Here is a 13,650-nt window from a genome sequence, read left to right on the forward strand (position 1 = left end):
AAATTACAGTAACATATTAACAAGATATTACCAGGACAATAAAATTTTATTGCCATATGGGTAAAATAATATTATTTCATTAAATCTTGGAGCATACAATGTTTGCATTATTTCTATGAGAAGAAAATATTTCCTCTTACAATTTTTCAGTGTTTTCCAAATACAATACAGTAATATTTTACTGGCAATACTGTACAAATGGAATATTTTTATTATTTCATGAAAGTACTATGACTTAAAGAAAAAGTCATTAGTACATTAAGTGTGTATGCTAACTTGCTTTGAGAATTTAGATGATGTATTTTTTTTAGTACTGTACTATGATAACCTTATCATGCAATGGTCTTCATGCATTCCTGCAGACAGCAAAGAAACTCATTTTAATATTTTCATATAGTATGTACTTCTACAGACATAACATGCAATGAAGGCAATGTCAGTAAAAGTACATAGTCGATGCTTAAATAGGTAGGTTAAACTCATACGACCTTTATAAACATTCACAATATAAAAAAAATAAAGTTTGAAAGAAATATTTTCAATGGACTATAGAACACATGCAAACACTATTCAAGCTCTAATAGCAGCCCTCAAATGCTCAATTCCAAATTAAACAGCTTGCAGTTACTGACATTATTTTTAGTGACTACCAGTCTTTGTAATGAACAGTAATGCTTTGATATTCACCCTTGTTTTATTTTTCTCATGCTAAATTAATTTACTTAATATTAACACTGAAAATGTTCAATATGGTGAAGTACAGTGTATTCAAAATTTGTTTAATTTTCAGTTACTCTTTCTGATGGTAAAGTACAATTCAGTATTGTACTATACAGTACAGTAGAGTAAATGTTTACAATAAAAATTGAATAAAATTTCCTTAGTCATGCAATTATAATTTGTGTATTTTTAGAGTAACTTCCATAATTCAACATAAACATCAATTCACTAGTGTTTGTAGTAATGTACCTATATGCATCTTCAAAAGCCATGATCACCAATTAACTTCATGTTCAATAATGATAAATTTAGTATCGTAATTATAAACCAGCATTTTATTTTAATATCAACATTAACTTACAATGAAATCTTATAAAAAAAATTCAAGAGATTTCTGTAATCTCAACTTTGCTATAGTTTAATTCTGAAACATCTGTATACAGGGCACTTCAATTACGAGTACGAATATCGTTTACTACTGAATTGTGCATGGGGAAAATGATGTTTTACCTCATATTACAAAATCAGAACTTTCTGCACCAAATAATTTACAGTAAAAGATTAGGAAGTATGGAAGTTCTCTGTATTATTATCTACAGTGCAAACATCAGGTTTAGATGTACTACATTACAATCAGCTAAAACTACTTCAAAACTAATAATCTACAATATAGAACATTTAAAAAATCAACTGTTATTGATCTAATAAAATCAAATAAAAAAAACAATCTAGATGAGCAAGCACTCATTTCATACTGTGCATTTGTGTTGCTGCTTATGCAAACAAAACTTTCATAATTGCAACAGACAGAAATTTATTTTGTAGAGAGAAGCAAAAATTAAAGAACATTCATACAACAAGCTCTTCTAAGAATGTTCCACTTTGTCATTTTTGTTGAAAATATTCAACAGAAATGGGTTCTTTGACTTTACAGAACATCAATGGTATGGGATACTACTGTATAAGGAAATGTATTGGGCAACATGTAACAACTCTATAAACCTAGTACAAGCACTATGAAAAGAATCCTTGCATAAACTGCAACACATGTGGATTTCCAGAGGTTCAAAATTACAAGCACTTTTACGTACTTTAAACAAGAGCACGAAATCCACACTAAAAAGGACAGTTAAAACTAATGACCAAACCATAAGCACTACACAATCTAATTCTAATTTTGATCGTTTTTGAAAGGCAAATTTTTCAATGTCCTCTTGAAGCAAACTAAAATAGTACATAAAAGTGCAGGAGATTACTGTGTTCATATTATAAAGATTAAATGAAACCATACAATAAAACTATGTGCAAAGTAATTTGGACAATTGCTAAGGGAAAATAAATATCTACAGCTACTACAATAAAGCATTCCAAATACCATTAGATAATTCATCTAATTTTTCACAACCAATTTCCATGAAATTTGAGCCATATGTATTACATAATGCTAATATTAAATTCTTTCATCTATTCCATGCTCAATAACCTATAAAATATATATAACTGTTGTTTGACTGTTTAAAGTTCTGTAATACTGTATAGTACTTCCTACAACTGTTACAACCACACCACACCACTAGTGCATCTACATACACTTTTAAACAGTTCTGTTCCTGGTTTGTATTTACAAGAAATATATATGTACATTATCAATCTGCTTTTTTAGCATAACAAAGAAATTTTCTTCTTGGTTCAATCACAGCATTAAGCACCTTAGCTCACCAACATGATATCCCATGCAACATCTGTAGGGTTGGTAGACCACTTGCTTGCAAACACATAAGTCTTTTCACCAGCAATGTTAGGTGAATTAGTAGATATCTAATTTTGGTCAGGGTAGGTTTTTCCAGCTACTTGCATACTGAGACTGCATTTTGTAATTTTAGCTACATATATCTTAACACATTAAGCTGTTTTGGTTAGAGTTTTGAGTTTTTGTAACATGTATTGTAATCAATGATCAATCAGGTGTCACTTCACAGAATTTTTATGGTAGTTAAAGTCAACTTTTATCATATATATATATATATAATATATATATATATATATATATATATATATAATATATATATATATATATATATATATATATAATATACATATATATATATACATATATATATATACACACATATATATAGTAATTTCTTATTCATTCACTTTGTCTTCAAGAATTAGAAAAAGCCAGTCATTTCAAAAACAATGACTCTTCCAAGCAACTGCTAGCCTTACTTAAAAACCTTTGTAATGTTAAATACATATGTACTCTTTAAACTTGAGTAACTAAATGATGAGGCTGAATTTACCTCACAAAATAAACAAGCCTAAATTCTAGACTTACAATACTGCCCTTAATATCCACTAAAAGTCATAACTAAAATCCTTATATCTGAAACGTGATGGTGATGCCTCTACTTATTCTACAACCTTATCGATACAATCAGGGGAAAAATACATTGTGGTAAATTAACAGTGAAATGCCTGTAAATACTGATAATATGAAAAAGTTATATAGAGGAAGAATTTGGCCAGTTCGGTGATCAAAAAATGATAACTTCGAGTCAAATCGTCTCTATTACACAAAGTGGCAGTGTCCACTGACTAAAACTGTACAAGGACTTTAAAAAAAAGTTAAGGTATAGTTATCTCTATCATTAAAAGAAACTCTCCACCATCATAATTAATCTGATTCAAAATAGGACTTTCTGTACTATGCAATATTCAAGTCAGATAAATATACCTAGATCATTTCTGTATGGTTTAGGTTGAAAATGTTCAGCTAATGATCACACACGTATACAATATTTAGGGCCAAATATCATGTCATTACTGTGAGTGAGACTCATTGGTCCAGCTTAGTTGAAAAGAACAGTTTTCAGAATATTTAAAAGACCAGAATTCAAATAGTAATATGCTGGTAAGTTTTCAGTCTAGTGTACAATATTGTTTTAATTGTTCTGAAAATGGCAAATCGAGTACAGTACTTAGGATGATTTATGTGGGAAAACTGCTGGACTTCCATGCAAAAGAAATGCACTTTGTGTTGCCTACCGAACCTTTTCTCTCTTTCTCAATCACGGAGTATCAGGTAAGGGCACACATTTCCTACCCTACTGATGTGTAGTTGTACTCAGCAAGTTATCATTATACTGTACAGCTAAGCTCTTCAGCTCCTATGCAAGAACTAAATGTACAAAACTTATGCTGACAAACTTATTCCTCGCTTATATTCTGTTAACATATACTTACTTACAATATTAATTTCACTCTGCACTCAGTAGTATAAGAATTCTTTGTGAACCATATGCAAAAAATTAAACAATAAATAGATTGTCTGGACTACATTAGGTTCCAATTATGCCTTATTAGATATCACATAGTATAAGTATGTATCCTGATTTAATAAGCAGATTTTATTTAACATGACTTTTGTTGTCACTGTATATCACCCTAATTAATTTTTATCTTCTAATTGACAATAAACGAACAGATTTGTACAGTGGGCCCCCATCTTCATGAGGGATACTATAGCCCCTCCTGCGTATAGCTAAAATCTGCGAATACTTAAAACCATTCTAAAAATGCTTGGCACTGCCTATTTTGTTAGTACAAACACACAAAAAAATAAAACTAAAAATGCTTATACTACCTGAATATTTTCACAGTTTTATCACAAAAAGTTAATTTAGTCATGAAATTGATATGAAAATATGTACAGTAATTAGTGAATATTTCTCAGTGAAAAATACTGTGAATAGGCGAATTTTCCGCAAATAATGGGTCCTAAATATGATCTATAGAGAAACCTGCGAATAGTTGATTCTGCGAATCCTGAGAACATAAATATGGGGGGTCCACTTAGTTCTAGCTTGCAGGAGGATTTCAAGGTCTACTTATTTGTCTGGAAGTACTGTTAAATTATTTATTTCTTGAACCAAATCCCAAGTATGCATCAATCTCGTTAAGAAATTATCTATAAAATTTATTTGTAAGTTTCTTGAATTTCTTCTAATCCTACTTCCTATAATGAAGTATTTCTTTGAATAATTTATTGTACTTGTGTATTGCACTGCCACAAAGTTGAGTAGTAGCATATGGTGTGCGCTAATTGCATACCTATTCCCAGTAAGAAATTTCATACTAAAGTAATATTGTCCCTTATATAAATTTGGAATTTTTTTTCACCTAATCAATGTATTATCATCCACAATTCACTGCCTAACACTCTCAGCTTCATTGATTATAGATGAATTATCTAGTTTGCAAAAACGATAAAAGCAATGACACCATAAAAGCAGGGATAAAAAATATCTTTACCACATACCCACGATAAGACCAATACGACAGTTGTGATTCTTCCAAGCACACGACATGAGTGTGCCAGTTGTATCATTGAGGATCGCACATATCTTGATCTTGACATCCTGAAACGATGGAATTAACAATGATGCTGTTAGTGGTGACTAATAACATTCTAGGTGTGAGTTAAGAGTTTGAAAGAGGAAAAAGCACAGGCACTAGGGTCAAAGTCATTGATGACCCATAGTTTTTTGATAATCCCTTCAACTGTTTTGCCTTGCTATCAAATTGTGTAGCTGTGCTGGAGTTAATTTCCAGAACAGGCACTTGCAGCCGAGTATGCATAGATCTTTGCATGCTGTCACTGATCACCGTACGTAGGTGTTGAAATCTATTTGTAGATGAGTTGCTTTACATGCATAAATCATTCCAGAATTTTTTTTTACGCAAGACATATGCTTATTAATAGGGTGTATTTGAAATATTTTAAATACTACAGCAAAAATGTAGTGACAATAGTTCTTACTTTTCACAAAATGTCTTGCATTAAAAGGAAAATTCCACCAAGAAATCAGAAGGAACTATCAACTGTGTCACTGGCTTTCAGCATATTCTCGGAGGAGAAAAGTTCTGAATGGCAGCATGATTAGCTATCAAACCAAATGCAATCCTTCATTCTTCTGAAAGTCTGTAATGGAAGATCTACAAAGCTCTGCTTTCCCAAGCAGAAACCATTAGACCATCTTTTGCTATACGATCCCTCAATCATGTTGCTTTGCATGGTAAGTTGCATCTTTAGAGTGCACTACTTACCAATGATGATACCAGCTCTGCAATTTTGCTTTGCAAAAGCACAAGAGATAAGACATCCTGTGGCATCATTAAGAACGCCCATAACTTTTATCTTACAGTCCTGTAATAAATTTTGACTGGAAGATCATATGCATTACGGACATTCACTTTAAAAATCATATCCTCAGAATTGACATATAGTATTAAGATGACTTTTACATATTTTCCATCCTTAAAATGCTAAAACATGCAATATTACTAAAATTTACTATTCTTAATGCATATGAAGTAATTCTTTAACTTGATACTAGCAATATAAAATGGTAGACATCTGCGATGTCAGATTTCATTGCTATAACCTTGAGAACAGATTAGGAGGAACAATTTATAATTTGTTCATCCCAACAGCCTCAAGCAAATAATAAACATTCAAGACTTCAAATCCACAGATTTTCTGAAGGAAAATATAAACAGCACATAACTAATAATCTAGCTTTCATGTTTCTGCACTAGCAGCCCCAGGATTAGATGGTTTTTCTATGAATGCCTCTCTTCTTAACTTTGTCTGGAGTGCATTTGAATTTTTTTTTCTTTTTATCCTTATCACACCTTCCTTATTTCCAAACGAGTCTACTGCTTACTTAGGTGTTACAACCAAGCCTATTTCTCCCGTAATTTCTCTCGTTTTCTGAGGTTGTTCATCTCTAATCATCATATAAATATTCTATTGCATAACCCACAAATAATTCCTACCCTTCTCTGATATGAAGGCATTTTCATTACAGTATTTTCTGACATGATTTTGCAAAGTAGTAAATAAACAATATCATTATGCTCGAGACCAGATGAAAATAATTAAAATGCCTTAATGAAAGATAAACCAGAAAATGAAAAAGAATCCCCAAATCAATTTCTCATTGCCACTTTGCTCAGTAGAACTTATTGTTCCTACGATGACAAATTCTAATATACCTACCAGGAAGGTTGGTATTTATTTAGAGAAAAACAGATCACTCACGAATGCTTTGAAATTTTCAGAAATGGTTTAGAAAACGTTGAAAATCTCCATTTGATTTTGCTTAGGAGGCCTCTACTTAATAAGGGAAACAAAGCTTAAAATATCCATGACCTTCGACTAGTAGTACTTCCAAAAGACACATCTCATTTACCATCTCAATGACAAATCACACATTGCAAATACGAAGTGTCATTTCCAACCTACGTCTATTGAACTGAAACTTACCCCTCTTCTTGCAATGGCTGCCTTGAGCAACTCGACAACATCCCTGCCCTCCACACCGGCGCACTTGAATCCTTTGGTCCATCGCGCTAAACGAGCTTTCGTCAGCCCCTCCTGCTTGCAGGGAAAACTGAACGTGAAGCCTAATGGGAGAAGTTCGTCTCCTAATTCACGCTCTTTAATGAAGCTGGCCAAACATTCGGCTATGTGGTCAAAGAGCTGTGGGGAAAGATAAAGTTAGTGTAAAGGACACACTGATTAAACACAAATTTGAGCCTTAGTGTCTTGCAGTTGTATTTATTACATTAATATAAATGCAGCACGAAGAATTAACTCTCATTTTCTTCTATGAACTTTTTTGCCAAGTGAATTCTTTACATCAATTTTCTTCATTACTCCTCTTAACGTGCAACTGAAAAACTCATTTGAATATTCTAGTATCAAGATGGGTACCCTGCATCTAATCGTCAGATGTAACCAACCGTACAATGATGGGCCCAATATTTTCATTAATCAATGATAAGGAAATGAAACGGTCAAATGTAATACTAAACTACTTCATACCCCGTCTCCTGGTCCAACCATAATCGGCTGGGGAACAGCGTAGATCCTGCTGTCCATGGAACATTTCTCGCCCAGTTGAATGAGCAGAACTCGGAAATTGGTGCCGCCAAGATCCAGAGCGAGGAATCTTCCCTTCTCTGAAAAGAGAATAAAGCCCTAAACATCTCAACTCGTTCCAAATCATGCTCTCCACATGCTCAAATGTTCAGCGTAATAAAAACGCAAAAGGGCCATTTCAGGATACATGAAGATTTAAACAAAGCAGTTCATCTTAGAAAGGTTTTGTACTCTTTGAGGATGTGAAGATTTAATTAAAGCAGTGCATTGGATGTGCATACCCTGTAATTACAAATTTGACTATGCCTTTCACAAACTGGTGAACTGAAACAGCTTAATATACTGCGTGTTACGTTACCCAGTCACTGTAAAAAGTACGTTGCATTATGTAAGTAAATAAAATATATAACCTTTTAATTCAGAAGGGTCTTACCTTTCCCATTGGGAAGTTCTCTGACGTAGGTGGGGAAACATTTAATGGTGGCTTCAGGATTTGTGTCCTTTCCCAAGCCCTTGTTGAGCTCTTCGTGCAGAACATCGCACACCTCCTTCAGATTCTCTTGGCTGAGAATTAACTCCTCGCAGATTTCTCTAACCTTCGGAGGAGAAAGAAAAACCATGATTGGACTGTAACAGAGAGGGAATGCACTTCACTCCAAAATTAATAATGCAAGAATTACACTTCATGAAGGTTAACCACATGCCAAGTCACACTCGTACAATAGCTTTTGTTCGTCCAGTGATCAGAGGCAATACTTAGACTCGACTTTCAAAACGTTTTCTGCGGACATGATTCTACCAAGAGCAAGGGAAGTTTTCTTGTTTGATAAATGAACAGAATTTTCACACTCACCCCGAGGGACACACCCAATATATATATATATATATATATATATATATATATATATATATATATATATATATATATGTGTGTGTGTGTGTGTGTGTTTATATATATATATATATATATATATATATATATATATATATATATATATATATATATATGGCAAATGCCACGAGGAAAAAGGTGAAACAACGGAGTGATTGCTAGGCCTTTGACAGACGGTCTTTTACTAGCAAGAATTCTTCTTCTTTCCCACCGTATACCTACATTAAGGGGTTGGTTGCCTGATGCGCCTTCTCTTCCACTGCCTTCTATCAAAGGCATCATCGTCAACCAGACCTCTTCTCTCCATATCTTCCTTCACTTTACCTCGCCATCTAATTCTCTGTCTCCCTCTTGATCATTTTCCCCTAAGAAGTTCCTCCCAAGCCCTCTTCACTCCCTCCTCATCATCCATCTTCAACACATGCCCATATCTCAATCGTGACTCTCTTATCATCTCTGTAATCTTTACTAAGTCTGCCCTTCTTCTTATTTCCTCCTTTTACAATCTCTCAAGCAGCAATATTCCCATAATCCACCTCAGCATTCTCATCTCTGTTCTCTCAAGCTTTACTTCCTCTTTTCTTCTCAGAGCCCATGTTTCTGCTCCATACATTAACACTGGTCTTATCATTGTGTTATATATCTTGACTTTTACTAGCAAGACCGTGTGCCGAAAGACTTGACAACCACTGCGTTGTTACACTTTTTCTTCGTGGCATTTGCCTTCATTTATACATTATACATTCATCATGTTCCATATCTCATGAATCAGTTTGTATATATATCTAATATATATATATATATATATATATATATATCTTATATACACACACACACACACATATATTTATATAATATAATTAAAACACACACACACATATATAATAATATTAATAATATATTTATTATATATATAGATATATATATATATATATATATATATATATATAATATATTATTATTAAATAACCTTACTGTCAAACACAAATATTATTACACACGTTAGTTTGATTAGTGTTCTCTAAAACGATAAATATCCTTGATTTACTGAATTTCGTCTTGTTTTAAATTCAGTTTTGGATTAGGATTAATATATATATATATATATATATATATATATATATATATATATATATATATATATATATATATATATATATATATATATATATATATATATATATATATTCTTAGCTATGTTTAGTAGTCCAAACGAAAAAATAAATAAATAAATATAAGTATCACGCACAGTCGAGAATTTATCCAGAAATCTGTTAGTGAAAGTCATGCAAGCAGATATTAATATAAAAGAATGGGAACACAAAGGAGCAAGTGAACACCCAATACCAGAGAAGCCGGAGGAGACGTGAAGTAACGAGAAACGTCATCGTCCTAAAAATAAAAACACAACTACTGAAGCCTCAGAATTGAAAATGCTAACTAAATAATGCATAAACAGTGAGTAAATCCACTAAGCAAACCAAGAATGAAAATAGAGCAAAAAATTAATGTAACCGTTTCTAATTTAACAGTTGCTTAAGCCAATGTCAAACCAAATTATTTTAACTGATTACAATACTGATTAAGAGCCATCTTTACTCAGAAAAATAAAATAAACAAATATATATTAGTTGAAGGCAACTAAAACTCCAGAATCATCAGAACACTCTTGTCACAATTGGCGACTGAATAAGTAATTGTGTGCTTGAAATGCGCAGCAACACCAGGGCTGCTCGGGATTATCCGGACTGCTAAAATAATCAAATTTTTTGCTTCAGGAACTCTACACTACGTCGCGGAATCTGCTAAATATAGCAACTATTTGCATAATTAGATTCGGTGGTACTAAAGCTCATGATAAACATTTACATGTCCAAGTTTAATTATTATTATTATTATTACAGATATAAACCAGTTATTGTACCATTAAGCTGACATCCAGATGCCGAAGAAAGAGCCTCTTCAGACTCTCGAACCAGATTACGAAAGCAATGTACGTAGTAACAGACATAAGAGAAAAGACGTAACAAGTGAGATACTTATGGCTTTCTCTGACACTGAATCACAGACATTGCCATACAGTACACAGTACGGGAAGTCCTTTCTTTCGAAAGCACCGTATTATCTACTGATGCTCTACTATTTCGCAAAAGCTTTGACAGAGGACCCTGTCGAGATAGTGAACACGAGCGTCAAACGGTCTACGAGTTCCTTTGGCTCCCGAACTTTCGTATACTTAACATGTTACTCGAGCTGGCATGTTTCAGCCTTTCCAAGAGATCTCAATAATCCCATGGGAGAGATATCAACCCTGTGGCTGCTTAGGTCTTACCAAAATAAATCTGGTCGGTTTTCATTCTATAATATAGAATATTTGATTGTATACTTATCTATAAATAGATCTGTTTACTTAATATATATATATATATATATATATATATATATATATATATAGATATAGAGAGAGAGTGAGGAGAGGACGAGAGAGAGAGAGAGAGAGAGAGAGAGAGAGAGAGAGTGTGTAAACGTATGAAAATTTACAATCGTTTTGCCCCTACTAATGGATTCGTGTAGGCTTCAGCTGCCCAAAGAAACAATAAAATAAGAAGACAGCCGTCCGTATTCATGACCGTCTTTCCATTCCCCTGATTCTGAAGGCGCCGTCCCCGCCCCCATGCATGATCACAGTGCACCTTTAGTCTTGTTCCACGGGCTGGCACAGACCTCCACTGTTGGCGTATCGTGTCTGCAGTTACTAATGAGAGATGAATTCTGGAGAATACGACGAAAATTCAGAATTCAAGAGGGACCAAACGACCCTATGTGAACGGTTCGGCGACTCGTTCTTCCCCTTGGCAGTCAAGCTTTGGAATTCTCTTCCTGCTTCCGTTTTCACTGACTGAAGAAAAACATTCTGATCCTAGATATATATATATATATATATATATATATATATATATATATATATATATATATATATATATATATATATATATATTAACTGGCTGATATATTAGCCCGTATGCAATCCAAACATTGGAGAATTTTCATGATAGTCTAAAAATGTAACATTCACTTTGCTTTAGCTCCTCACAAAAAAAATATGATTCAACAATGAATTTATCTTTAATCAAAGGCAACGATGTCGAAAATAATGAAAACAATGTATACAAAACGAAAAGAACAAGCAAAGAAAATTCCGGAACAACAACAACAGAAGCTTGAACTTCAAGGCTACAGGGGCTTCCTATCCCGAAATAAACATTGTTCAAATACTGGCACAAAATTACTGTACACAGACCAAACGTCGCGGCCTTCAACTTTAGCGTAAACAAACTGGGCTATCTCTATCATTTACTACATCATTCCTTCTTTCTCTCATTGAAGCTGCTCAGATATTATTAATCATCCGTTTTTGCAAGTCCAGTCATCAGTCATGATCCTTTTCTTCGAATGCAATATATGTTTTACATGCATGAGCATATTGTTATTCTATTCTTTCTGGAACAATCAAGTGACCAAAACGCACAGCCTTCGCCAGACAGCGCCAAGAACAAGAGAATCTAATGTAAATATCATCGAAGAAAATTGCCAGTCACCCTACAATGCATTTCTTGGATTTATCTGCAATGTGTGACACGCCTTCATTTTGTACATGACTAGATTTTAACTTCATGATCGTTATATCTAGAGTTCTTATACAAAACTAATTACATATAGGAAGCAAGAACATTCATTACTGCTGTCTCTCTCCTTCTCTCACAATCTCAAGATACTAGTGTACCCTACTTGTAATGATTTTCTAACATCCTGTACAAAATTCCTCACCTGACCCCTACCCGTGTCTCCACCATAAATTTTATTGGGATATTACAACACCGTGAAGGTAAAATCATTTTCAATTATTTACGAAATATGTATGTGAAGCTGACGAAAAACTAATTACCCTAACTAGAATAACGCGGGGAGGAAATGAACAAGGAAGTTTTTAGACAGACTTATAAGTGGCACCAAAACAAGTAGTCAGTTACTTGATACAACTTCCAAGAATGAGAAAAACATTTCAATCTCACTGTGATGCTAAACAGGACGGATTATCATATATATGCTTCAAGCACGAACAACAATTAAAACCGTCCTTCCTCTCTGGCGCCAAGAGCCTCTGCTGATTATGTTAAATAATAATGAATCCACAACCAAGCAGTTAACCAGGCCTCTGTCCTTGACTTAAGAATTCGACCCTTGTTTATGATGACAAGACTACTTCACATTCTACGCTGTTCTGTGGTAACTGACGCAGCGGATTTATTGGTCCTGTCCCCATAACGCAAAAATTCTTAGTTACAGGACCGGTAACAAAAATAAATGTTACAGTTCAAGCACAGTAATAGATCTCTGCAAGGGAAGACGGCAATCCTTTTACAATTATTCATCCTTATCAAAATTAAGCAAAAGGTGCAGACTGTACCCACTCCAGTAAAACTGTTCCACTATACGAAAGGATTGAGGTACTTCTTGTCAAGGAATACAACACACACTTTCTCTCTCTCTCTCTCTCTCTCTCTCTTTCACGTAGAGATCACGTGAGATGCAGTTCTCCAGATGCATACTAAGGAGCCGGGTCTCCGTATGTCTGTTCATGCTGCCGAAGGCCACAAACTTGCTCATCCACGATTAACAGAACTCGGATCTTGGTCCAATACTAAAAACAACCCGAGAAGAATTATTCTCATTCTGCCAATGTATGTACTGTGCCCACTCTGCAGAAGAACATAACAACTCTATTACACACCCAGAGAGAATAGGATTTCTATTCTGCATATTTTGCATCAATGTTACTGCATTTACACGGTTTATTATAAAATAAACAGACGCTCTCTAAAGAAACAAAATCAGATAAATGTTTTGTCATATTGAACGGTTAGATTTGGCTCTTCAATGTCTACAAGAAAACTGCATGAATACAGAATACCGATATTCACTACTGCGAGGGAGGGAAATACTGCTGAATAACTTAAATGCTTCACATATTATATCAAACTCTATGATAGCTTGAATTCTCTATAGCCTAACAAGATCTAGTGAAAGA

The 13,650-nt window shown here is 33.8% G+C and overlaps 1 protein-coding gene across 13 annotated transcripts in view; it reads right to left on the minus strand.

The window, feature by feature from the left end:
* The window catches only part of LOC135212682 (hexokinase type 2-like), an 85,987-nt gene that overhangs the window by 13,013 nt on the left and 59,324 nt on the right, over nucleotides 1-13,650 (minus strand). For 6 of the 13 annotated variants that reach the window (XM_064246346.1, XM_064246348.1, XM_064246356.1 and 3 more), the window contains 5 exons: nucleotides 9,909-9,953; nucleotides 8,103-8,265; nucleotides 7,613-7,749; nucleotides 7,052-7,267; nucleotides 5,042-5,141 (listed from right to left, as the gene is read on the minus strand). In XM_064246346.1, coding sequence (XP_064102416.1) covers nucleotides 5,042-5,141; nucleotides 7,052-7,267; nucleotides 7,613-7,749; nucleotides 8,103-8,265; nucleotides 9,909-9,953 — 661 coding nt within the window. Of the gene's footprint in view, nucleotides 1-5,041; nucleotides 5,142-5,829; nucleotides 5,930-7,051; nucleotides 7,268-7,612; nucleotides 7,750-8,102; nucleotides 8,266-9,908; nucleotides 9,954-13,650 lie in introns of all 13 variants that reach the window. The other 7 variants (XM_064246350.1, XM_064246352.1, XM_064246354.1 and 4 more) reach the window with 2 other exon arrangements.

Source organism: Macrobrachium nipponense, chromosome 41, assembly GCF_015104395.2.
Source record: "Macrobrachium nipponense isolate FS-2020 chromosome 41, ASM1510439v2, whole genome shotgun sequence".
Taxonomy (NCBI): Eukaryota; Metazoa; Arthropoda; class Malacostraca; order Decapoda; family Palaemonidae; genus Macrobrachium; species Macrobrachium nipponense.